The sequence below is a fragment of the Branchiostoma lanceolatum genome, chromosome 1 (assembly GCF_035083965.1).
Source record: "Branchiostoma lanceolatum isolate klBraLanc5 chromosome 1, klBraLanc5.hap2, whole genome shotgun sequence".
NCBI lineage: Eukaryota > Metazoa > Chordata > Leptocardii > Amphioxiformes > Branchiostomatidae > Branchiostoma > Branchiostoma lanceolatum.
Window position 1 is genome coordinate 14,097,677 of NC_089722.1, and position 27,015 is coordinate 14,124,691.

Genomic DNA, 27,015 nt, shown 5'->3' on the forward strand with positions numbered 1-27,015 from the left:
CATTCAAAAACGAGCGTAACATTTTTAAATTGGCTGATATTGAGCGACTCTATCTCACCACAAATGACACTGTACATTAAGAAAACGTTTTTATCTTAAGACGTCATATTGGCATATTTCTATCAAGTGAGTTCGTCATACTCCATGTAAAGATGTTTAAAGGAGATTTTTTTCTTGTTACCTTACTGTCAATATCAGTACGTCTTCATATTTGTACACATTCACTAGCTGTCTGCCGAATGCGCATCACACCCCGAAGAGACAACATACATCAAGACCATCTAATAACCTGAAGAGTTCTTGAGGCATACATTCCAGCGGACTAACAGTAATTACTGGTATTGTCAGCCTTGATTGAAAAGATTTGATCAAGTCCTCCAAATGTAGAGGTAACGTATGAAATACTTTCCTAAGTTCATCTTTTTATGGGAATGTATAATGTGATCTCTAATCAAATATCAAATTTTATCAGATCTCCATTCTTGGTCTAATATTTACTATATTGTTGGATTTAGACGTTTAATTTCATGCAGTGGTACGTTAAGCCACATCTACAATAATTATTTACAATTGTATTAATATAATATTTCATTTCTGTATTGTTTAATCAGTGAATCGATTCAGGTAGCAGTGACTATTTCCTCGAGATTTTTGAATAGTCAATCAAGACTGGCTGGAACGAAACTTCCTATTGGTTGACCATAACGTCAAACTCAGGCCGCTATCACAAGGAAAGCTGCCTTCATTATTTGACGATGGCACCAAACATCGATTACGTTACGCAATATTAATACGTACAAAATTCCTCACATCATATCAATACATGTCATATGGTGCCTCTGCCCAGCACTTACGTAGTCCAATACAGAAAATGTAGAAAAAAGCCCAAATCACTCTCGTAATGCCAGCTTTGTAGATAGTCAGTCAATAGATACTTTGCTTTTAAACACTCTTTATAGCATGCACTGCCACTTCTAATTCCAAGTCTTAAAGCAGGGCCCAAGATGTCTTTTGTCACCTCCATCGCGATGTTATCCGGTTGTTAGAAGGGGAAATATGGGTCTAAAAACTTCTTTCTATAGTATGCCTCGATGTATAGTTTCCTTAGCTGCTGCTGCTCTTAAATGTAATATATAGACTTAGTCATCGTAATGAGATTATGATGTAGCCAATAGCGGGCATGGTGTGGATTTACATCTCATTAGCATCCACTTTGACGTGTTTGAAGATATCAGGCTTACTAGAGAAAAGACACCTTTAGTCCTGGGAATATACAGCACCATAGTCTATCGAAATTCCACACATACACGAACACCTGCGCAATGCAAATTACCATGACGGGGAAAAACGGCACGTGCCCTGATCTCTGTGCATGTTTTTTTTTTTTTAGTTTTAAAGAAGAGGATTTAGGTTGAGGTTAAAGCTATTTTCAGTGTATTGTTCCGTTTTAAATGAGAGGATTCAGGTTAATGTAAAAGCTATTTTCAGAGAAAGTACCCTGGAGTGCGAGTAGCATATTCTCTGGCCTATGTGGGTATACATAAGCTGGTTCGCAGTTCCAAGTGCGCATTCGCAAAGTTCAAAGTTTAAAGCTCCTAACTTGTCAGCAGGTCTTTGTCGCGACGTTTTTTACTAGAACAATGTGGATCTTGTTTACGCCATCAACCTCTGACATTACCCACAATGCCCTGGAACTGTGGAAGCTAATTGTTTCGTTTTTGTTTCTTGCACAGAGATCATGGCGGCGCCATGCTCCACCGTTTATGACGTCAGAGGTCGTCCCTAGACGGCAGTGTTGTCCGACTTCTTGCATAGCTTGCAACAGCAGATGCAGCAGACGATGATGATGATGATGAGCACCACCACCACGGCCACGATGATGCCGATGACGGCGGCCAGGCCGAGGCTGAGGAAGGTCTTCAAGAAGTCTTCAAACACGCCAAGTTCTGCAAGAAATTAACGCCAGGTATGCATAAGTTTAAGGTCACGGGTGATGGTAACGTTATGCCATGTATGATATATTTCATGTCTACGATGTGATTAAAAAGATGAGAACTATGTAGTTTCCAGTTTCGCCATTTTCTACCTCTACAAGGCGGTTCACATTTTGAGCTGCGCAGGCGCGAGGTCAAGGGTGAAGATGCCTAATTTGTAACAGTTGTCTAGATCATGTTTAATACATGTCAAAACGTGTTTTGATTATGTCTTAAGGGGCCGTTATAACTTACGCACAATGCATGCGCAGTTAAAACGGCAAACCATGGGTAAATCTAATACTAGTATCCTAAACGCTTTGAGTAACGACCACTTTCAGCTGATTTGATAACCTCTTTAATCAATTACATCATTTCACACTGTCACTACAGGCATCAGCAAAGCCTGGTCACAAACAAAATAAAATAATATATTTGATGACGGGCAGTTATCTCAGACTTCAGGATCTTCAGAAAGTAGCAATCCTGTCTTTCTTTCAAACTCCCTGACTAGGTGTGAACGGTGAGTATCATCTACTGAATATCATAATATTTCACACTATTCACGGCCTGCTGTCAAATTTCGTGGCCCATATGTTACTAATATCATTTAGTAGCCTGATACACGTCAGCCATGATGTATCGGTGACGTAATTAGCGCGTAGCAAATTGAATATGGCGAATGGGTCCAACGGCTCCAATTACTGCAACCAGAGCGGTGATGAAATCGTCGCTAATCTAGTCCCTATCCCGTGCCATTCGCTCATTTCTGGCTCGTCAAAACGTTAATGGGCTGTGTATAGGTGGTCGATGTCCGATTGATTTAATTACCAGTATTGTAGCTTCTCCAAATATTCAAAATGAGCTAGGACAAGGAGTCTTATTGCAATTTCTCTAGGTTTTTACCCTAGACATGTTTGCAACAGATGCTTCACGACAAAAACATGTTTTAGCACTTACTTTTTGTAGAGAACAATATCAAGTCATAAAAGTACAAGACCTTTGCGCAGGTACGCACAAAAGCGTTCAAGCTATGTATGACGTAACTTGCCAAGAATTCAAACAATAGAAAACTGTAGATTCGTTTGTCTTTCCATAAAACAACTCTTATTCCTAGTTTGATCCTTCGTGGAATGGCTGCTGCTCTAGTGGTATTCTTTTTTCCTCCAGTCAATCTAAACGTTTATTGGTTAACCTTCTGACGTGCGTAACTTGAACCCAAAATGCCATGCTTTGTTTCTTATTACGAAATGCAATTGCTAGTAAGTAGTAAAAACCCTTTATTGGATGAGACCAATATATACACATGGTGTCAAAAGAGACACATAACCACCAATACTGCGAGAACAACGTGTAAAGTCCAACACACAAAAAACTGTAATGAAATAAATGACGAACACATTTCGGGTCTACAAGGCAGAATTTAGTCGCGGCACACGGTCGATAATGTACCCCAAAGCCGTGATGAAGTCGATGAGGATTCCATCGATCGAGCACACATCGTTCCCACGGTGGTTGTTGTGACTGCTAAATTATGGGGCCAGGAATGTGCTGATGTAATTGCCAAACTGAGCGATCATTTTACGTCACGTTACGCATGCGTCAACAAAAGAAGAAAGGACACAGCGTCGAAAGAAAATGGCGACCACGATCGTTACATTTGGCGAGCAATCTGTTGGCAAGAATTGAACTTTTTTCATTGCAAAATACAGAACAACACACAACACAATGGTGCCTTACCCAAGCAATTTGCTTATATCAGTGGCACCACAAATGATTATGTGTAATAATTATAATTTGTGAAACGTAAAGTCTTTTATCATTGCAAAGCACGACTGAGGGACCTGCATAATTTGATAATCATGTTTTATATAACGATTTACATCAAATGAGGCAAACTGATTTCTAAGATTTCAAGACAGTGGAGGCGACACCTTACCTATGCAACTGGACGCGGATCCCTTTTTACTACTTTCGTCTGACCTGTCGGCGCAGTGGACTTGGAAGTCGCATATCAGGTTTGCTGAGATGCAGTCCCCACTGTCGCACTGGAAGTCAGTTCCCGAACACGTTTCTGTGGAACATCAGAGAAAACATACTCAGTACAGTGCGATATGAATCAGTGATGTTTATTTAGAATCTGAAGGTTCTGGGTTCGAACCCCTAGCAGGCCCCTAATTTGTGTATTTGGAAAAATAATTTACACCTATTTCATCACTCGACTCAGGTGAGTAAGGGATGTCCTTTCGGATGTGACGTAAAGTGGAGGATCTGTGTATGAGGACGTCGAGTATGTAAAAGAACCCACCACACTTATCGAAGAGCAGTGGTCTATCCCGATGTGAGTGGATCAAACCTACCAATCAGGTCTTTTGCAGTTTGTTAAAAAATGGTGCTAAGGCGGCTCCTTTCCTGAATATTTAGTCTCTAACGTAACCGCCATCAACATTAATCCAACGGGGTAGAGAAATCCGCCACTTTGAAAAACAGTGGGTTTGAGAGATCTCTAGTGCAGCACCCCCAGGTATGCACAGTTTAGATACACAGGAGTGCATTGTACTGGGGAACGTTGGGTTGGAGATCATTTTTCAGGGTGGCGGAATTATGCACCCTGATGGAATAATGTTAAAAGTTTGGCCCTTTTGTCTGCTATCCATAGCTTCAATTTGGGAGACACAGGGAATCGATTCTGCACGAATGACTGATGATGACGCAATTCCTCTTAATCTGGAGCAAAAACAACGATAAAATCAACACAACGAGCAGGTATGGATTTGCTGATTAGAACAGATTGTCGGCACCATGCTGGCTTTTACGCCTGGGAGGAGGCCAAATGACGAACACAGAAGAGGTCGATACATTTCAATATGTTTTTGGAGGACGGCGTAATTGCACGACTCCGACGCGCCATAGTTTTCACGTCATTAGGGTTTACAGACGGGCATTACCGCGACCCCCTTTGTGCACGGACTTGTTCTTTTATACCGAGTTATGTCACAAGTTACGCCTGGTATATTATTACGGCATTATACCTGAAGGGTATGGGCCTCTTAGTTCGAGGGTTGGCGGCAAGCTTGATATCATCCAGTATTCTTAGACTTTTGCTTCGGTCCTAATTGGAAAAAGGGGCCCTGTCGGGGAGTTCACGGGCTGTTTTTTTTGCACTTTCGGGCGTGACCCCTACTTGGCCCCGTCGGACAACCTGCGGTTGCCGGGCTATTTTGGGCTCTGCCGGGATCCCGAATCAATTAAACTCAGACTTAAATTGAACGCGGGGCTCGGTAACAAACAGACGCCGTGAGCTAAACGTACGAGCACCGGGAGATACCCCCCCCCCCGTACCCGGCAGTACACCGGGACAAATTTGTGGCTTCGGGGCCCGGTCGGGACTACACCCCCGACGGGCACCGGCGCAATCGGGACCGAAGCATTAGTTACAGCATACGCCAGAGGCGATGTTAATGTTACGTGCTTGCTAGAGGGCAACACTTCTGTGTCCTGTACGTTTTCTTATTAATCAATGAAAAAAATACATACTAAAAAGAAGAACATCTTTTAGTACCTTAGTAATTTGACCTAAGGTTTTGTAGAACAGCCCCCAGCTGAAATATGGGAAACTAGGCAGGACAATTATAAGTCCTTTCCAAGATTCGAGTGCGCATGTGCAGTGTCAAAGGTAAGACGTAAACAAAACCCGTCTGGGCATTGTTATGCAAATCGAGACAATGTCGAAAAAAGAACCGTTTTATCAAGCCAGAGGCCTTCACCTTTGACACTGCACATGCGCACTTGGCTCTGTGAAAGGGCTTATAGGATAACTCACTGTTGTCGTTGGTGGGCCTGTAGAATGTGGAATATAGGAGCTGGACGCCCTTGTTGGAGGTCGTCTTGTTGTCGGAGCTGAACTCTATCGTCACAGCGTTGGTTCTGGAGATCACACTTACATCCGCGGTGTTCTGTTATGTTACATAAAACAACAAAGACGATCATATTTACAAACATTAAATATGGATATCGGATGTTCACATTTTCAAGAGGATTGACACCTTGACGCTAATAAACAAACCCGTCTCAACCAATACTTTTAACACCACAAAGAGACGAGAAGAAGCCGAACCTATGTATCAGAGTGGTTTAAAAAACAATGTTTTTGGTCAGGATTAGAGGTCCCGTCAGTGTCATTATTTATACTATATGTACTTTATATCTGTATGCCTGTACTTAGCCCTATAGGGCATGAATGTACAATAAAGGTTATCGATCATTTCCATGCGAAGGTTTCGTACATATGAAGGAATGAATTGGTGAATGAATGAATGAATGAAAGAAAGAATTAATGAATAAATGAAAAACGAATAAGTAAAAGAAGAAAGAATTACATTGTAGCAGTGCTGACTGCTAGCCTGAGTGTCATCATAGTAAAGTTAGTTCCAGGGCTCCCATACTCTCCCTTCACCAACCAGGGAGGTGTTGGTTGGAGAGCATGGGAGCCCTGGAACTTGCTAGGATGACACTCAGGCTAACTGGCTACTCTGTCTTCTGATTAATTATGATTTACTTACATAGTCACAGACGGCAGACGACAGGGGCGTGGCCAGTGTGGAGTTCCCATCGTACAGTCTGACGTAGTCCGGACAATCTTTGTCCGGGGACGACGGCTTCTCCATATCCACCTGCAGGGAAAACACATTGTGTTGACCTCTTCCAAAGTTTCTAACAAAATGGCCTCCTGCAGTTCCAATTTGGGTTGCTAGGAGCACAATATCTACACCGTTTCTCACGAACCCAAGAGCTATCTTCCCTGAAACAATAAGGACCATAGCGTGTCCAGAACACGAGATGCAGGGAAAACACATTGAATCGTACTCTTCCAAAGTTTCTAACAAAATGGCCTCCTGCAGTTCCAATTTGGGCTGCTAGGAGCACAATATCTACATCGCTTCTTACGAACCAAAGAGCTATCTTCCCTGAAAACAATCATGGCCATAGTATGTTCAGAACACGAGATATCAAACCTCTTCAAGTCAACATGTTGGGAGTTCTACTTCAAATCCAACTCTTTTTTTAAAACTACTTCTCTCATCTATTTCATTAAAAATTAGGCTTGGTATACCTTAACCTCTGTGGCATTTTTGTCTTGTTTTGTGATGAGCTGTAGTAAATATAGATTATATACTCACTTGGATGTACTGCACGTAGAATAGTCTCCCTGGATAACGTAAAGTCAGGGTGCAGTACACGTTGTCATCGTAGCCGTAGATGTAGGAGGTGGCCACGCCCTCGGCACTGGCGTCCCACGTGATGTACTGTGAGTCGGATGCATCTATCGTCTTGTTGCACATGTTCTTGATGGATACTGTGTGAGATAGAACGAAACATTGAGCAAACGTGATATGCATATGTTCGTTCGTTCGTTCGTTCGTTAAGATCCTTGTAGTGCCCAGATACACATAGGGCAGCAAGTTTCCTTGCTGTTTCAATAGGAGGTATTGAAGGTAGTGGTTGCTAGCCCTTCCCCTTTAACGTGTTCGAGGCACCTCCTCAAACATGGGACCCCCATTTCATGTTCATTCCCACAGATGGGTGAAGCCCCAACCGAGATGTTCTAGTTGGAACCAGCTCAATCGGAGCTCAACTATTAGGCTACCATTTGAGCTATATGGACATCTCTCATAGGACTCATAGGCATATGTTATCCTTGCTTTATATTGTTTGCAAGGGCTGTTTAAGAAATGTAGAAAAAGCTGAAAGTGGATTCTAAGTTCAAGATTATGTGTTTTGTCAATGTCTATCCCGTTTAAACCCAAAGGAAGTACAATTGATGAAGTGTTGCAAAATGAGTATTGGGGAGGGGCGCAGAGTACAGTTTACGACTGCGTCTCTTGTATTTATTGTTCGATTGCACAGGCAACAGTAATTAGATACAATATTAGATTCACGAAACATGCGCAAGAGCTTCAGAAACCTATTGGTTTTTGTATTCCATAGCCTTCTGGCACGCAATTACCGCAATGGTTAAGTAAAAAAAAAAGCACAATACTGCCAACAGCAGTATGGGCAATGAATCACAATATACGTTGTAAAACACTTCGCGTACCCGCCAGTGCTAAGAGTAATTAGATTTTTCAGGATGTTCTGGCGCAGAAATTAGTTTACGCAGCCGGAATCTAGTGAAGTTGAACGCAAAGGAGGAAGTCTATTTTCATTTCGCACTCGCACACCGCGGCTTCTTTTCATTATAGGTATCAGGAGTCATTTTAATAACCACTGGAGCATACTGTATGGACTGTAGATGAATGGTTAATCCTGATATGTCACGTCTTTGCTCTTCTCGTTATAAGAGTTTTGCCACGGAAATTGTCTAGCGTATTCCTGTATTTCAAATAAACCGTGACTTTGAAAGTTCATTCGTTATAGTTAGAAATATGTCCAAAGATGCCTACATGAAACTCGGCATGTTAAGCCTTTAATATTCAAATATTAGACACAGTAAACCCCCAGGAGAGATAGAGATAGACAATGATGAATGTGTAGAACCTGACATGCCTTCTAGCTAATGAAAAATCACCCCAAGCAGTACAGTCTTAGCTTCAACACGACTTTTAACTTAACATCATAGAAAGAAAAAACTACTGAGAGACAGCTAGTACAGGGCGAGATAGGTAACGTATTGCCGGAGGCTGTGGACTGGCACATTACAAATGAAATGTAAAGCTCTCTATATGTCTTTGCCAAGACAACTTAGGGAAAGTGCAATCATTTTTCAGTGGGAGGGATTTATAGTCTTTAAGGAAAGCCTTTATTGTAATGGCCGCCCCTTCTATGGCCGTCTGGAAATGTTTTTCAAATGTTTGGTTTGGATTTCTTTTTAGTTTGCTTCCATTCTTTCCTTCTTCAATTCTTGTTGTACCTAGTGACACATAGTTCAGGAGGTTTCCTTGCTGTTTCAATATCAGGGTATATTTGTACATGGAGGGGTTGCTAGCTTTTCCCCTTTCAACGTGCTCGTGGCAACTCCTAGAACACGCGACCCCAGTTTCACGTCCCTTCCGAAAGACGGGCGCAGCTCCAACCGAGATGCCCTGTCCCGGTCTCCCAGTTACCAACTAATTCAAACCAGGAGCTCAACTGTGACACTGCTACTAGTTGAGCTTTAGGGACCATAAAACTTTAGCAAGTCTGTATTCCAATGTTTGACTTTTTGTACTGCAAATATAACACTCCATACATATAATCCTCACCGCAACCAAGCGCCTCTGCATTAGAGATACGCATCGCTGCTCTAGCTCGCAAATATTGTCACAGATAATAGCATCACATTACACCCAAGTAACGTCATCAAAGGTCAATGCTAAGAAGAATAAGCCCAGGGGTCTCAAGATCTCTATTAAACTACAGCCTTGGCCTAGCCTGACCTAATATCGATCCAACAGGCAAACTACCAGGCTTGCTGAGATGGCATTATAAAACGTAAGCTATACCTCATTCTAGAAAGGCCCAGGAGTATGCTAAAGCATGTATTTTGGCATTCATGCCAGGCAGGGATATCTCAGCTATCACTACCTACTTACTCTCTTGGGTAAACGGCATACGGAGTTATCGATTAGCAGGGTTTTAGAGATCTAACATTCGTGGGGAATTGAACATAATGCATTAGACTCTAAAACGGAAGATTATTGCAAAAGTTTGCAGCTGTTTTAGGCAATTTTCAAACTTATGCCTTTTATACAAATCAGGCTAACATCATTGGTTTTATGACTCATAGCCACCGTTTAAACATTGTGAATTATGATAAATGGATACTGGCTGAGAAGTAGTGAAGTAAACGTTTAAAGGTTACTGCTGTAGGGTTTCTGAGAGGAGGGATACTTTTTAAAATATGGGAAGGAGAGAAAAACGAAAACAGTAAGGGATCGGTATGTCGCACGCTGCCCTCCCCCTTACCACAAAGAGCTTTATCTAATTGCATCCCAGTATTGTGATTATCAAATATGGACAAAACAGTATATATGAAGCGCGAGACGCTGATATATTACCCATTAGGGAGATCCCTGTTGACTGGCGTGACATTTCTCTACGAATAGGTCAACATTTTTGTTACCACCTCTTCCCTACACGGACCCCGATATCCTGACCCCGCCATATATCATGTTCGTTATTTCCCACAGCGACCTTTTCTGTCATCCGTCAAGCTAAAGAAAAATCGAACCTCTTTTCGAACAATATGGCGGACGAGGCTCGTTTCACACACCGCTGTTTCCCCTCCTATGTACGTTGTTACAGAGTGACGACATTTGACCTCATAGGCGATCAAATCATCCGCCATCTTGACCTTGCTTGTTACACTTTGACCTCAATAACGTTAGCTCTATCCTCAAGCCAAATCAGACCGAAATGAGCAACATTCTGAAGTATGACTCTTCATACATGAATTGTAGGAAGAAATAAAACCTATTTTCTGGTGTGTGATTAAGTTTTTGAAAAATGAATTTCTTAAAGTCTATTATATCTGAAATCTTATGACCCCTCCAGTCCCTTGAAGTGTTACTTAACCTCATGTTTATTGGTCATGTCATTATGTTTAGCCATAAGTATGGCTAAACATATTGTTTTCTCTCATGTTTCTTCTTCTTCTTCTTCTCCTGTCAAATCTTCAAATGGATTCATCTCTGTCATTTTTTGACCAAATGACCTGAAATTTGGTACAGAGGTAATGTAGGCAAAAACCAATGTGCGTTCTTTTCCTTGTTTTGATATTGACCTTGAAAGTGATTTTATTGAGGTTTTTAGGCTATTTTTAGCATATCTTGGCCTCCTGCGCCCTGGTATTTCAACCGAATGACCTGAAATTTGCTGTATATGTGGCTTGAACAAATATTTAAAGGACTACATTCCCATTTTCGGCATACATATATTCAAAACGATTTATTTTGGGCTTTCTTGACAATATTTGCCACTTCTGTCACTTTCAATACTACATATGACCTACAGGTCATTGACCCCTAGTGCCTTGCACCTGGCCAAGCTGGAAGTTTGCTTACGAGGAGGAAAGACCGGACATAAACATTTAACGTGATTATCGGGAAAACACCATGTTCCCTTAAACTCAGTGGTTATATTGCAGTTTAGGAAATTTTATAACAGAAAACAAGTTAAATCAATGATTTTGTGAATGTTTATTCTAGCATTAGTTATTCCAGATATTTTCAAACTCCAAATTTTTCAACACAACACGGGAGATCGTTTCTCCTCAGACTGGCGCGACACTCCTGTCAAAATTGATTGATGATCTCTCTCTGCCGCCGACTTCATACATGATCAAAGGCGGGTGGTAGGCGGTGCGCGGGGGAAACTTAAACATATAATGTAGCGAAGTGTTGCACAAGGAATTCTCACGCTGAGGGGTACATGAAATAATGCTTACAAAATAGACCTCTATGAATCGGGCTACATTCAGCAATGGTAGACGGATTCGGGGCATGCCGCTCAAAACACATGGTCTCACTGGGGACAGGCGTTTTGGTCCCGCACGTTGTCGCAGCGGTGCGTCGCCGCTACGCGATCGAAAGCACGCCGCTGTCTGTCTCGGACCAACACTCTCCCGTGATGTGTAGCGTCCACCACCAGGCCTTCCTACATGTCCTACGTACGGGCGTATGGATCGTAGAATTCGGCAAAAAAGGAATGATTAGGCCAGTAGAGTCAGTCCCCGGTAAGGTCAATGATTCGCCCCTTTGCGCTAGCTTGTAACGTTAAATGAATGTACCCTCTGGTGGCCAAACTTCACTGACAAACTTTCTCCCTATTATCATCATGAGCTTGCGTTAGTCTGGTACTAGTGACTATTATGTGCCGGGAATGTTTATCTATCGCACGCCTTGGAAGGAAGTTCAACCATGATAAATGGTCGGCCGTTGCGAAAATTTGGAATCCCGTGCTGTTGATTTTCGTGATTGAATCTGTAAGAAAATATATTTTCATGTCGTTCATGTTTTTGGGACGGACGCCGGGACGGGGTGAATTTTTTCTATCATTTTCGTCCCGTTAGTAATGCAAATCGAATCGTGTTGCACAAGAGGCAAAACACTAAAAACGTGGGTCTTGTGGAGTGTTTTGGAGCGGGAAAATGCCGGATATTAGCGGTGCCGAACAGTGTACATCGTCGCGCGCGGGTGACGCTCCGTCAAAACAAATCCGCTGGTGGTCTAGCGCGGCCACCGACAATAGGCAGAAACACACAGGAGGACTTAGCACCTTCGTTTATGAGGGCAATTGTGAAAATCTTTTGTTACAAATTGTTCGAACATTAACATTTGGATAGATGGTTTGAAACTGTTCTAAATAAAGAGATTTTTGTGTAGTTACGTTCGAAATGTTTCCAACGTATGTGAAATAAGTTCAAACATGTTATAAGTTTCAATTCTAATTGTTTGAACACTTTAGAACTATTGTGACTTAGACATTCTTTTAATCAAAACAGTTCAAACATATTACAAATATTATATTAAAACCCTCTCGGTGACTTTGAATTGACTCAAATATGTTGTTTTTGGTCATTTCCTTCGTCTCCTGTCAAATCTTCATATGTATACTATGGAAAACTTCATTCTCCCCTGGGGTTGATCTTTTTTAATTCAATTTTGAACTGGGTTGATTATGCGCAAGAGTGTAATTTTCAGCGGATATTTTTCGACTGGTTTACATGGAAATGGCACGGAATATCCCATTCTTGCAAGGGGAGGATTCTTTAATTATTTCTTTCAATTTTGAGCTGGAATGATTATGAAAAAGTCCATTTTTTAGCAGAAGTGTATTTGTTAATCAATTAGTGGATATGGTTGTGGACTGGTCCATATTGTGTTGAGGTGCTACTGGAAGACTCAATTTTGGACTGGGGTGATTCATTTTTTTAGTGCAAGTATTTTAGAATGGTCCATTGTTATTTTGGGAGAATCCTTTTTTTGCATGGCGAGGAGTATGGCTAAACATGCTGTATTTGCTCGCAAATGTTGCCTTTCTAGTGTTTGCTTTGCATCCGCCACCACAAGGTAGAAATGTTTAAAAAAGTATTCGATTCAAATGCTGTTTCAGGTTTGATGCATTGCTTAATTTGGAGCAAATTTGCAGAAACGTTAAATCTAACCGCTGCAGGCTTCTGTGCCCAGTGCGCCTCAAACGACGTCTCCTGCAAATTATAAGATTATCTTCCAATTTACCCCAAACAGTATTTTGGCTGTGTCCCTACTCGCCTGTGGGGAATCACTGGCAATCACTGATCAGAATTAAAGAGTAGAAAAATAGCGCACGTATGTTGGGATTAATCGGTAAGCGTAAACACAGGAATCCCAGGAGGTTGCCACAGTTTTTGGTGCAATTATAACTGACGTCTGTTGCCAACAGATTCAAACTTCCAGGGGACTCATTAGTAGGAACATTCTGAACGTTCTAAATTGACGTATGATGTAAACAAATTTGTTTCGGTTGAATGGTGCAACAAAGGTGCCTAGAGAGCACTTAAGTTGGAATCCATCAAGACAGCATTTCATTAGGAATATTTTATAGTCTGTTGAACGGGACATAACAGTGCTCCTTTGCTACATTTCCCTGTCTGTGCCTTTATTTTGTTAACGTCTTTGTGTGCACAATATAGATTAAATCCTTTATGCCTACGCATAGGTTGTTGTATGCGAGACAACAGTGCTACCTTTGCTAAACTTACCTGCCCATGTAATCATTTTGTATTTACATGTTTGTGTAGATTAGATATTATACGCCTACACATTTTGTAGTTGATTTGCATTGTTTTCAGACACATCACAAGACGTCCCTGTGGTGTAATTCGTAACTGTATCCAGATGGATGGCCCGTGTGATAACATCGGTACTTTCAGCACCAGGGACAGACATTACTCTCTGTATACCCGTTTACTACATGGGTCTAACTACTTGCTGTTCTTGCAGCATTGAGATTATATATGATATATATGGAATCAAGGGTATTATTAGGCTCTGCCAATCTGAATCGCCCAGTGATATGTACATTATGTACACTATGTCCATTCCGGTTTCGATGATAAGTGGTAACGTCCATGTTTGTGATTCAATACGCCTGTAGCGGAGTGCATAATGCCTGTGGAACATGGCGCCATCACTCACCAGGTTATTCCTTCATCTCAAAAAGAGCCAGGGCAATCCGTCAGGTTTGCAGACGCTTTCAGTACAACAGTCACTCATAACGGTGTCTTTATTAGCTTCTGACGACTTCGTGTGGCGTAACAGCAGGATTTTCGAATCAGAACCAAGGGGTTCCGGGTTCGAATTCCCTGCTGCCACCGATCTTGTGCCTTTGGGAAAAAAGGAATTTTAACACGATTTTCCCCCCTCCACCCAAGTGTAAAAATCGGGTACATTATGTGTGTGGGTCACAGCATCAGCAATAGCTGTCTGTGTCCCACGTGTATTGCACTGTTGCAATTCCAATAAATCCAATCCAAATCCAAATCCTATACTCGGTCTTTAAAAGTTGTGTCTATCGTCGTGTATTGAATGCAATAGTAAGCAGTTGGGGAAAAGAAGCAGGCATAGAATTCTCCTTTATGGCATAGCCGCCGCATTTGTACGAATAGCACTTCTCTCTCCCTCTGTGTTTTGTGTGTATGTACATAACGTATATATGCAAACGCGAATGCACATGTACATTGACTGTCACATTTCCTTGACATTGTAAGTTTATGGTGGCGCCAACTGTCAGAGCACACAGGGAGTTTACAAGCAAACTATCTGCAAAATACTGTTCTCCGGGGTCCTGGAAAAGTGCCACGCGTCCAGGCAGCCTGCCCTAGCGATGCTTTACGGTTCGCCCCTGCTAGGAGAGCCAGGTTTGTTGGCATTCCACTCGGCTGTTGGGCACCATACTAATTGAACCGTGAGCTCGGCCTGAAGCTCAGTAGAACTGACGCACCGCAAAGGTCAGAGGTCGCCTTCAAACTCCATGAATAAATGGACGCCCCAAAGTGCACTTTACGTTCTGTGTACTTCTAGGGGCTTGTTGGATCAGGATACTACCATCCCTTTTAGTCATGATTATACTAGGGCCAAGGTAAGAAATTGGCAATAAATATCTGCTGCCGTGCTCACAAAGAGAACTTTATTGCATGACAATTTAATTTTACACGGTACAATGTATGGCAACAGCTATTTAACATACGCATAGTACAAAACAGAGGTATAGAATAAAACTTAACATCCTAATTACTAATACAATAAAGGCTAGCATACATCATTAGGTATTTTTGTAAGTCAGCAGGCACTATATTAGCTAGCCACGACAAGATATTTGTTGACATGACTACGTTACTCTGTGTGTTTGAGTTTCTATTTCAAGATCAGCACCAGAGGATCAATAATGAATATCAACGATTATAAATATCAACGATTGTTTGTCGTCCATACACTCGCAGCAAAAAGATTATTGATATGACCCCCCGATGTTACAGTAGATGACTTATGTTATCAGTAGCATACTAACATCTTAATTCATCTGTAGCTCGCCTCGTTGGTTTCTTCTATCAACGTTTGAACTACCCCTGAATTGCGATAACACGGGGTTTATGTTTTATACCTACAGGCGCTCTCTCGGCGCTCTGCTGTGATCGGAATATCTATCTTTCTGCATCATTTGTTCGTTCGTTCAGACCCTTGTAGTGCCTAGAAGCACATAGAGCAGCAAGTTTCCTTGCTGGTTATGTAGCAGGGTACATATTTACAGGAAGGAGATGCTAGTTGTTATTATTTAACGTGCTCAAGGCACCTCCTCGAACACGGGATCGCCATTTCCGTCCCTTCCGAAAGACGGTCCAGCCACAACCAAGATGTCCTGACCCCAGGGTTTGAACCGGGGTCTCCCTGTTACCAACTAAGTTGAACCAAGAGCTCAACTCTGAGGCTGCTATCAGTTGAGCCACAAGGACATCCCTATCTTCATGCATTTCCCTATCTCCCTGCATCTCCACAGGCTAATTTTGGTTCCAAATCACGTCCGGGTACAACACAACGACACGCCCTCTCCAGAAGCAGTAATAATGTTGGCAAATTTAAAGGCCTTGAAGTCCCGTGGCGCGCAGAGTGCTGACAGACGATTCGTTCCCGCGGTTTCAACGCATCATAAAGTTAATCAAGATTTCATATCTTATTTATTTTTTCTTGATTATTGTGATTAGTTTGAACTATGTTGGTTGATATCACCTTTTATCAGCCGGATAATTTTGTCTGCATATTTCAGAATACTTATACATGTACTCTGCTGAAGGTGCCGACTCTAAATAGTTTATAAACAGTATAAACATTTTGCAATACCTACGAAAACTGAGCCAATTACGACAAGAAGGCACATATAATGCATCTGAACGTCCCTTCGTATAACCATACAAAGCAAAAAAGGATTTGCGAAAGACAATTATAATCAAACGTACTAAAGTGCACATTGGCATAAAATGTGGTAATCAGAGGGTGGAACCGATAAAATGAGTACAATAGATAAATGTTGTATAACAAAGTCTCGAATATCGGCGGTATCAATGTAAGGACTACACCGTCTTTAACATCTATATCGACGGATAGCCAAAAACGTAATCCAGGCAAGTATTTTCAGACACGACCCATTCCCGATAGGTTCAAAGAATTTCTGATGGAGTACAAACCAGAAAAAGTTGCCCAAAGCTCCATCTCAAGATTCTAGTTCTACGACCTCTGTTGACCTCTACTTCCTGCCACTCCTTTGCTGATATCTTCCCACTCACTGACTTCCTGCCACTCTACTGACAGCGTATTCAACTACCTACAGACACAGACCAGCACAAACGAAGCAAAGTCTTTATTATTATTCTAATGTTGGAAATCCCTTAATTTCTGCTACACTACACTTTAATTTCTGTTGGATAAAATTTATGTTACCATTATTGTTGATTTATGTTATCATCATTGTTAATCTGTGTTTAAAACTTTACACCGAACTTCGTTACTATTATTATATATGATTTCATATTATCTGGACATGATCAGTTCTTGCTGGATAGTTCACTTATTGTATTTTGTTATGTTATTTTGAAAAACCAATAAAAGAAAAACGAAACAAAGTCTCGAATGTCGGCTGCACCAACGTAAAGACTACACCGTCTTTAACATCTATATCAACAATTTGTAAGGATTTCCTTTATACTCATCTGTTTATATATTTGTTTACGATTCCGTTTAAGGAATAAATGGTTGTGTTCCCGCCAAACCTGATTCTGTGTCTACCCACGTTTATCTTTATGCTCGCTTGAGATCGGTAAGGATTCCTTGCATTGTAAAACAAGTTTGCCATGGAAACCTGACATGGTAAAAGACTACACCGTCTTTAACATCTATATCAACAATTTGTAAGGCTGACCAAAAGGTACTCCAGGCACGTATTTGCAGACATGACCCTATCCTGCCTGGTTCAGAGAATTCCTGATGTATTACAAACCGGAGAGGTTGCCCAAGGCTGCACCTCAAGATGGATGCCAGCGCTGTGCTGAAATCACCTGGGCCCACATTTGCGTTTAGACATTGCCAGGAGTAATACCGTCAGATAATAAGTCACTTCCTTCGGCAAAGATTCAAGAAATGCGTTGCCCTTTTAGCTCGCTCGTAGATCATAGGGTCAAAACAGTCGCTTTGCTGGAGGGACATTTGGCTAATGTATAACCAAATAGCCCTCCAAGTTCCAACAATGTAAATCAACAGCATCCACCGAACAGGCACATGATTTAACTTACTCAGCCGTGTCTTTGTCACTAAGTAGCATCTAGAATAGGGGTGGGTACTGGTACCGTGTACCGGTACAAAACCGGTATTTCTTAATGGACCGGTAAAAAAAAAACCGGTCCGTAAAAAATCAGTGGACCGGCCTATGGACCGATTAGAAAATTCATAGTACCAGGCGGCCACATAACTGGTCTAAGAAAATACAAAACGGCAGATTTAACTTCGTTTTCGAAGACGTTAGCTGTGAATCATACCTAGAAACATTTAAAGGATTAGTAAACAGACGGCAAGAAGAGTATAATTATAATTTTGAGACAAAGTGCAAACCTAAGAAATTATATCGTTCCAGACATGACGTTTGGAGACTTTTGCGTGTGTCTCGCTCTCCAAAATATGATGTACTGCGACACTACTATAATCAGGTACAGGTACAGGTCCGGACCTGGACCTGACCCTCTGGACCTGGACCTGGACCGGACCTGAATTGTTTGTACCGGTACCCACCCCTAATCTAGAATATGCAAAATTTTCCACGTCTGTTCAAAGTCTGGCCCGGTGTTTCTTTAGATATAAAAAAATAATATTAGGATCGTTTTGAGCCTACATTTGACAAACGTCGCTCCAAATTTTTTAAATGCTTTCTAAGAGCAGTTTTTGCACAACGTCATGCTGCAACTACGGCAGAATAGTTATAGGGCTGATGACGATGATAAAGAGAAGTTATATGAAAATATAAAAATGAAATTATATATATGACGTCATATACTTTTGATGACAGGACGTACACCTTTCTGTGATGAGATTCTCTGTCATTTTCTCTCTTCCTCATTTCTGAAAGTCCACGCTCAATTTCCAAATATGGCAGCATCCTCTTGGAAAAGCAGCTGATGTAATGATTTCTCCACTAATCGACCAGGGTGACTTGACTTTAGCTTCATTGCTACTTGTCGTCCAACCCCCCAAGGCTTGATCGACTTTTGGAGGTAATTGCGTGAGTGTTTCTATTTGAAAACGTGCGTAGAAATGGGCAATGTGCTACTTTATACACTTATCATCAAGGGACATTGTCTTCTGCAATGTGTCTTCTGCAATGTCTACGGAGAAAGAGACCCATCAACTCAACGCCTACTACTCAGAAATTTAAAGATACAAATGTTTCATCCATTTCTTCACATCCCACGGTTTTCCATCCCTTTGTTGCACTTAATCTCGTTGACGTATTGTCCCTAGGCAATGTGTGGGCGTTGTTTAAATGTAGTCAATCGGCAACGAGGCGAGTAATGGAATGTACTGGTCAATAGCTTCGGCGTCTTTCTCAAAACCCCATGGGTCCAGTACATAGCAATGTTTCCATTTGGCAGAAGTCAGTAACATTTCAACGCCGCAAGAAAAAATTGAATCGATTGACAATCAAGATTATAAAAAAGAAACAAACATCTACACAACATCCACGCATGGTATCGTCTTCTTTAGTATTTAAGCATACGCTGACGTCTTTACCAGCCAATCAGCGAACAGAATGCAAAGTCAATTAAGTTCTACCCTTGAAAAAGAACAAACGCTGTGTTGACAGGCGAAATATAGATGCATGTCTATTCCAAGACTCTTCCCCGGGAAGCCATTTTGGATGTCTTCAACTAAAGACAGGTTTCATATGCATTATTCTAATGGTGTTCAGTATTGTTTCTACCGCAAATGGTGTCCTAGCGCGTGTTGCCCCCTCTCATATGAATGTATCTTTCTCTGTGATAAGCGCCAGCTACCGCCAACCTTTACTGATACATCACATACCTTATGGAGCTCATTTCTGACTTATCGGGGACGTGATTACACAAGGACTACAAAGCCTCTTATCAACCTTCTTGTTGTAAATATGTATTGAACCCGCTGTGCAGAGTCAAAGCTATTTTTACCCCGATAAAACTACTTCCATAAATTATTGCTAGTTTCCGATGAAGCAGACGTACGAAAGTTGTCCTCATTATGCTAAAGTGATAACCCTGATGGTAATTGATTTTTGCGGTTGTTAACAGTACGTTGTTCCTGTCGAAGGCCATGATATATAAAGATTAACACGGGCACACACGGCTCTAGATATCCACCCTTTCCAAAACAACGGCCAGCCGATTAAGATGGAACGACAGATCGATTTCGGCGCCGAGAAAATATCAGGCTATCCCGATGCAGACGCATGATGGAACGGCGGAATCAGGAGAGATGTGGTGCCCTTTTCACCGCGCTAATTCCCCTTGTCATCGTTATGGTCGTATGATCATCAAAGTCCGCGAGTTCTCGCGTGACTTTACGAGCGCTCGCGAGATTCCCATGATGCCTTGAGTCGGAAATGTAATAAAAAGGTGTACTGATGATTTTGAAAGCAGCATCTTAGTTATTTTAAGAGCTACGTAAGGAATGAAAATTGTGCTTAATCCTTGCAAGTGTCCTACTAGTATATCAACGTAACGGCCCTGTGGCAAGGGGGGGGGGGGAGTTTCCTCTTGGCTGGTTTGACGTCATCAGTGGTTTACGCGCCAGTTCACTTTGAAACGGATCAGCGGTAATGGTAATCTAATTATGAGTTTCTACAGAGACCGGACATTTAATCAGCTCAATGTAACTCAGTCGTTACAAGCACTCATCAATCATGGAGAGAACCCAGCGGACGGTCCGGTCTACTTGTGGGGATAAACATAAAGGCACTCAAGATGATAGGCACTAACGCGACTAGGAAACAGACACAGACGACACAGTAAACGCACACATCAAGTCAAAAGAAGGTGTTGCGTTGTTCACCTTATATATAGTGCCGAGTGCACATAGATCTGCAAGTTTTCTTGCTGTTAGCAGGGTATATTTTTCAGGGAAGAGTTGCTGGCCCTTCCCCTTTAATGTGCTCGGGCCCCTCCTCGAACACGGGACCACCATTTTACGTCCCTTCCGAAAGACGTGTGCAGCCCCAACTGAGATGTCCTTCCCAAGATTGAACCGGGGTCTCTCAATTACCAACTAGTTAGAACTAGAAGCTCAGCCGTGAGGCTGCCCTCAGTGACATTCCTTCAAAACAACGAAACACTTCACAAATATGATGCGGCAGGTAACTCAAATTGTGCAGCATAGACTTAAAACACTAACATATCCACCCAAGAGAGCTTAACTCTAAATGCGCAGAACTGCAAATATGATTTAACAATATCGACATTGAAATGATTTCGAATAACATTAAAATTACATTGCATTCGGGAAAATGTACATATTCTACTCTCCAACTGCTTCCCTTTCCAAGACGAGTGGTGAGGTGGTTTTAAGAAACAGAATGCTCCCTCTTATCCTTCCCCAAGATATGCATCTTTCCAAAAAATACCAATATAACCCTCTTATCACCATCTTATCAGAAATTGGTATCGAGGCCCGGTGTACAGATAGCTCAAGCTGTTCTTACGTGGAACCTGAAATGAAAGTGCTGCCAAACGCCTAAAGAGGGCTGCCATAAGTGGTTGTCAAAACGCGCAAATTGCGCACTATTAAGCCTTGGATACTAATTTGCATGCAGTTCTATACCTTAAAGCAGAACCACAGGTGCATTTATGAAATAACTAGGAAGCTTTCATCAGCGGGCTGTTTTTGCTGTCTGCCTCGATTTGAGTGAGGCTGTGTTTATGGTAATTCCTATCATTTATCGTTTTGCCATCAATTGTTTGAAATGAACAGCGATCTGTAGGCTGGTGGCCTCAACATCACCACAGCCTGCGAGGCAAGTAGGAATAGATATGCCTGGAGATTTGTTTACCAAGACGCCACGCTCCCTTTGGGAGCATGCAGATAAGAGCTGAATGAGATGGAGTGAGATATATTTGGACTTCTGACAAATATTTAAACCTTGCACACAACATAAAGAGTTTGCTCTGGAGAGCTGTCGAGACGAACTTTCTGTCTCTTCATCAAGCCGGTATTACAGTCAGATATTTGGACTTGTTATGGAAAAACGGCTAAAAAAGATGTGAAAATAAACACATGATTGCATTTTCCACGCTTATTGTACAAGCGTTTCGTGCATATGAATATTAGTTGGTGTAAGCGAAGTTTTGAACTGACGTATTGCCAGTGTTGTTGAGTTGGATGCGTTCCGTTGATGCTGTCAGCACGCTTTAGCCGGATCCTCTCTCAGAGCTCGAGACCAGGAGGAATATAAATGAGTTACAGAAGCTCGTTTCCGCTTTCTGTGTGTATCATGTACACAGTGAGTGCATATATGTCAGCCTTGGTACACAGCGAAATCATTCATCTTTACATGCCGAAGTATGGATACAGAGGCTGTCTCGATCAGCTTTGAAATCCCAAAATTGCACCGGTTTTCAACAAAGCATGTACGTACCAAGTAGAGAAGGTAGGTTGTTGCTTGCCAAACAAGCAATCCAGCCAAAAACCTATACTAGCGAGTAAACCAACCAACCAAACAAACAAACAAACAAACAAACAAACAAACAAACGTATCGACCAACAGCTACCAATACACACAACCACCCTCCCACCTACATAGTAAGCAAGCGAGCAACCAGCTAGGAAACCAACCAGCTAGCGAACCAACCAGCTAGCGAACCAACCAACCAGCTAGCGAACCAACCAGCTAGCGAACCAACCAGCTAGCGAACCAACCAGCTAGCGAACCAACCAGATAACGAACCAACGAACGAACGAACCAACCAACCAACCAACCAACCAACTGACCAACCGACCGACCGACCGACCGACCAACCAACCAACCAACCAACCGAGTCGTAAGTTAGAATTTAAAAATCCGAAAAAAAATATTTTAGACCTGAAAAATGATATAACCCGCCCCTATCAGACGCCACCACAGAACCCCACGGTAGCATCTTAAAGCACTTCCAAAGCACAAATCACTTGATTCTATTCCATCTCCACCATAATCCTTGAGGGGTCGTACAGCATATTCCCCTTTGGCATTTCCATGTATAAGGCGCTTCGCCTAGCTTTTACCTCTTGGCTGAGTATGCTCTTACTGTACGCCTGATTGAGAGCAAGCTTTCTTCTGAAAAGCTACAAGTGTGCAGCGTACATGCTGCAACAGCGCCTTTCCCTCTGAAGTTATATCCTAATGGGTCTGACTTGGAAAGCCTGCCATTACATTTGTCAGTCACGTCAGATTAACGCCATCCATGGCACGGCGGCAGACGCAGAGCATGTCTAGGCTGGTGATATTAGGAGGAAGACTAAAGTAGTGTACTTGACTTAGAGAATCTCATAGAGGTCGGGTCAACGACAGAACATTAGTGAGAAAATGGAAAAGAAAGGATCGAGGCCATGAAGGAAAATGAGAGGATAGTGATCCATAAAATCATTCGTACTTTTACAGACGGCGGAAAAATATTGGAGGTTACATTTTAGTTCCGTGCCTGGATGTCGTCTTTTGGCTTTGCACTGAGCAAACTCATTAAAAAGATTGTTATGGTATTCGATATACGTATACGTATACGATATTCTGGTTAAATGTGTAATCATTTCAAAACATTGCAGCCAAAAAATGTTTGTAAGAATATGGCGAGAAAATGGAAAAGAAAGGAGGCCATGAGAGAAAAATGGGAGAACACCGATCCATAAAATCAGATGCGATTGTACAGACAACGGAAAAATGTAGAAGATTGCAATTATCAAAGTATTTGATAAACATTAAAATCCTAAAAAAAAGATGCCATCCTCTTAAATCATTGTACGGAAAAATATAAGAAAACAATCTTGTAAGAATATGAAGAAAGATAATATGGTTAGCACGGTTTCCCAAACATATCCACATAGCGTTAAGACACTTAACGTTTGGAACTGCATAGTTAGCAGTAACACCTAGCTTCAGTGCACTCCCTTAATCACATGAGCTGTAGACTCTCAAAGTCCAGTCATTTTCTCCGTCCCCGAGTGCAGCGCTGTCCAGCCAGATATCTGCAGTGAACGCCCATCCATCAAGATCTCTTCCTTCCCTACTTCCAACAGAATTGATAGTTTTAATTAAGTGATAATGAAACAACTGCGGTATAGATTTTCCGAAGAACAATAACCGCCTAAACCTTTTTTCGGTTACAATCGATACGTACGCGTAGGCTCAGTCTTTTGAAAGCTCTGTTAACGGTGGTGAATACATGTAGATGCATCAGCACGCTTGCAGCAGTTTTGTTATGATTCATCCACCGATAAGAAATCTCAGCCGTCATCTTAGCAGGAGGGGCGATTAGAAAGGTAATCTTGAACACAGGGAGTTGTGTATGGTGACTATCGGCAGGACTTATCGGTTTGGATATCATCCAAGGGCGACATGCTTTCAGAAGCGCAGTGAACTAACACGGTGAGATCTTACCGATTTCTCCAAGTGGATAAGATTTTTATGGAAAATTCCACAAGCAAGGAGCAATGGATTTCTTAAAGATTTGTGAGGATGAAACGAAGGAAAATCGTTTCAAGATATAAAGGATGTAATCGCAGAAGATGAAATTGTATGCAATGATGAATACATTTCAATGATGTAGTAAGAAGTTATCAGCCTTTGGTCATACAAACTAACGAGATGACGGGCATGCAAAGTATCACAAAATGAAACAAGAGTTCGGAGACCTAAAATCTCCAAGAAATATATATCATGCAAATTAGGTCCACATTTGCATAATTTATATCCAACTATGTTCACTGTCACATAACTTCCAAATGCCACGAGTATGAAATTCAAGTTATCTACCAATATGGAATTACAGTAATTTCTCATTAATTATGCAAATTAGTCTTCATTTGCATAGCTTTTATCTGTCAATGTCCCTTTATTTCTCAGATACATATGTTGCATTTTTGAACTGTCGTTGAACAGATAGGTAAATAATGATGTCATTGCGGTTCCCAATGCTAAAGGTTTCCACAAAGCTGGTATGTAGCTGATTCTTATTCATTGATAATACAAATGGTGCCTTCCTTACAGAACAATGTCTTGAGTCCTAGACTTTTCCTTCGGTCAGGTCATTCTAAGCTTTCACGGCAAACTGCACTGTATCTCACGTAATATAAAATATAAATCAAGCGACTGGAATTTATCCAATTCCTTGACTCATTTTGCATTACGTAATATTCTACCTAGATGTCTAACGTTCATCGACGCACTGTATCTCGTTCATCTGAAAGCACAGCTATGTTTAGCAGAGAGCAGACACACCGTTTTACCCACCACACTATCGACAGGGAGCGGTAGATAGAATTTTAGATAGCGCCGTGAACTTTGTTTGTCCAAATTAGCCCCCTGTACGCTGATGACACGACGAGGAACATTTTTGAATGCGGAATGAACCGGAGCGGTCGGCGGGGGGAGAGAGGTCCTATCCCGAGGTCGGGAATCGATGGCCCGTAACTCATAACGCTAGCTAGATGAGAGCCAGCGAATCTATAATAAAAGAACGGGGAGCGGGGTTTCACAGAGCAACGACAAGCCACAGCGAGGGAGTTTCCAGGGCGCCCGCATCAAGAAGCTTAGAAGGAATGGCTTTCTTAGCCTTGAGGGAGCGCGCTTGGATGCAATGCATGTCCAAATTACCACACATCACGTCCCGAAGTATTTTTTGCTTGCGTAAAAGGGACATACTTAACTCTCATTGTCAACAAAGATGCGTCAAATAAATGTATATGAGTGATAGACATCCTTGTAAAGGTTTAGGGTCTTTAACTAAGGCAAATATAAAATCAACGTATATGAGCTTGCTGCCGCCGTTGGCCCCAACCGTTGTATGTGCCACACTGTTAATACAAACATCAGCCACAGGAGTAAATGTAAAAAGTGCACTGCAAAATGTTTTCATATTCCGCTCGTGAACCCATATGAATACTCGACTAACAAATGTGTATCGAAATGTAGCATATCGGGGCGCTGTTTGTCGCCAAATCAATGTGCTATGATCAAGGTTGATGAAGAAGTTTTATCGACAGCGCTCAGCATCACCCTACGCATCACACACACCTTGAAGAACGGCATGACAGAATCCACCGAAAACAGCCTTGCAAGAAAGATGTCACTTACTGTAGTTGGTTAGCGAGTCCAGAAACCCAGCTTGGGAAGAAGAAAAGAGGCAGACAAACAGGACAACCAGCAGGAAGGTTGGGCGATGTTTGGGCTCCATCCTCGCTCTTTCGTCCATCGCCATTCCCGGGAACAAGCCTGGTGCCAGAAAGCCGCGGAAACACATCCAAATATGGAAGTGCGCACGCGGGCCAATCAGCGTCGTTCGCTGCACAGGGATGCATCCGTGTAAACCCCAGTCGTGGTTTGGAATAAATATGATATTTTGTGCAAGCAATTTTGTTTGCGTGTTACAGACGTCAATCATTAGCTAAAACCTGATATTTTAAATCGTTTCCATCTTGTTATGATGTACAATTTTTTGTTGCATCGATCACAGGGCCATTTTTCTCTCCAAGGCTTCATGTATGTAATTATATTGCCTGCTGTAATGCTTCTGTTCCGATATTCAGCTTCTAGCTCTGTATGACAGGCCCTTGATGTAGATTACTGCACAGTGCTCGCAGCATACGAAAGCTCAAGGTCTTTCTTCGTTATAATTGTGATAAAGGGAAGGCAATTCGTGATGGCATTCTAGCTTCTCTTGTAGGTAGAAAAGAGAGCGGGTAAGACTGGCAAGATCGTACTCTACCCTATCTCAGTAAAAGGTAAAGCGTGTAGCGCTTTTGTCAAATTTGGCATTTGCATGCATATACTAGTACTATGTATGTCCTCATCAGGGCAAGACATATTCGACGCGAGGAAACTGGACCCAACAGTAGGTCATAAATTACGGTTCGCCCTCATAGTGTTACTGTGAGTTAGGTGCTATGAGTAGGATTCATTCAAAATAAAGGCCACAAAAAGATCAAGACCATAGCATGTTCAAGACACAAGATACGAAACCGGACGTTCTGCTGCAGTACCAAGAATAGCCGCGAGGGGGTCCAAAATCGACATTGACCATTGTCTTTCCAAGACCTACTCACATGCCAAAATGACACTATCCGTCCAGACCGTCTTAATTGTTATGCTGACCACAAATATGCGAAAACATGAACACAGACACACACAAAACAACACCTTCATTTGCATGGATGTTACAGATATGCGCTTCAGTCTTATTCTGTTTCTATTGAAAACAATATACATTTCTTGCTACTCCTCCTGTATGATAGTCCACTTCCTACGTCACTTTATGCCCCTTGTTGAG

At 41.9% G+C, this 27,015-nt stretch overlaps 1 protein-coding gene across 1 annotated transcript; it reads right to left on the bottom strand.

Moving 5' to 3' along the window:
* LOC136436266 (neuropilin and tolloid-like protein 2) lies at positions 1–25,985 on the bottom strand. Its single transcript, XM_066430101.1, has 6 exons — positions 25,824–25,985; positions 7,154–7,329; positions 6,536–6,646; positions 5,797–5,929; positions 3,913–4,047; positions 1–1,946 (listed from the first exon to the last, which is right to left on the bottom strand). The coding sequence occupies exons 1-6, from the start codon at positions 25,945–25,947 to the stop codon at positions 1,783–1,785; spliced, it is 843 nt and encodes a 280-aa protein (XP_066286198.1). The 5' UTR covers positions 25,948–25,985; the 3' UTR covers positions 1–1,782.
* Positions 25,986–27,015: the final 1,030 nt, after the last annotated feature.

Coding starts and splice junctions, on each gene's coding strand:
- LOC136436266 (XM_066430101.1), bottom strand. CDS start 25,947: ATGGCGATGGACGAAAGAGCGAGGATGGAGCCCAAACATCGCCCAACC. Junction 6,647..7,153: donor TCTACGTGCAGTACATCCAA/GTGAGTATATAA, acceptor TTTTCCCTGCAG/GTGGATATGGAGAAGCCGTC. Junction 5,930..6,535: donor CGTCTGCCGTCTGTGACTAT/GTAAGTAAATCA, acceptor GTAACATAACAG/AACACCGCGGATGTAAGTGT.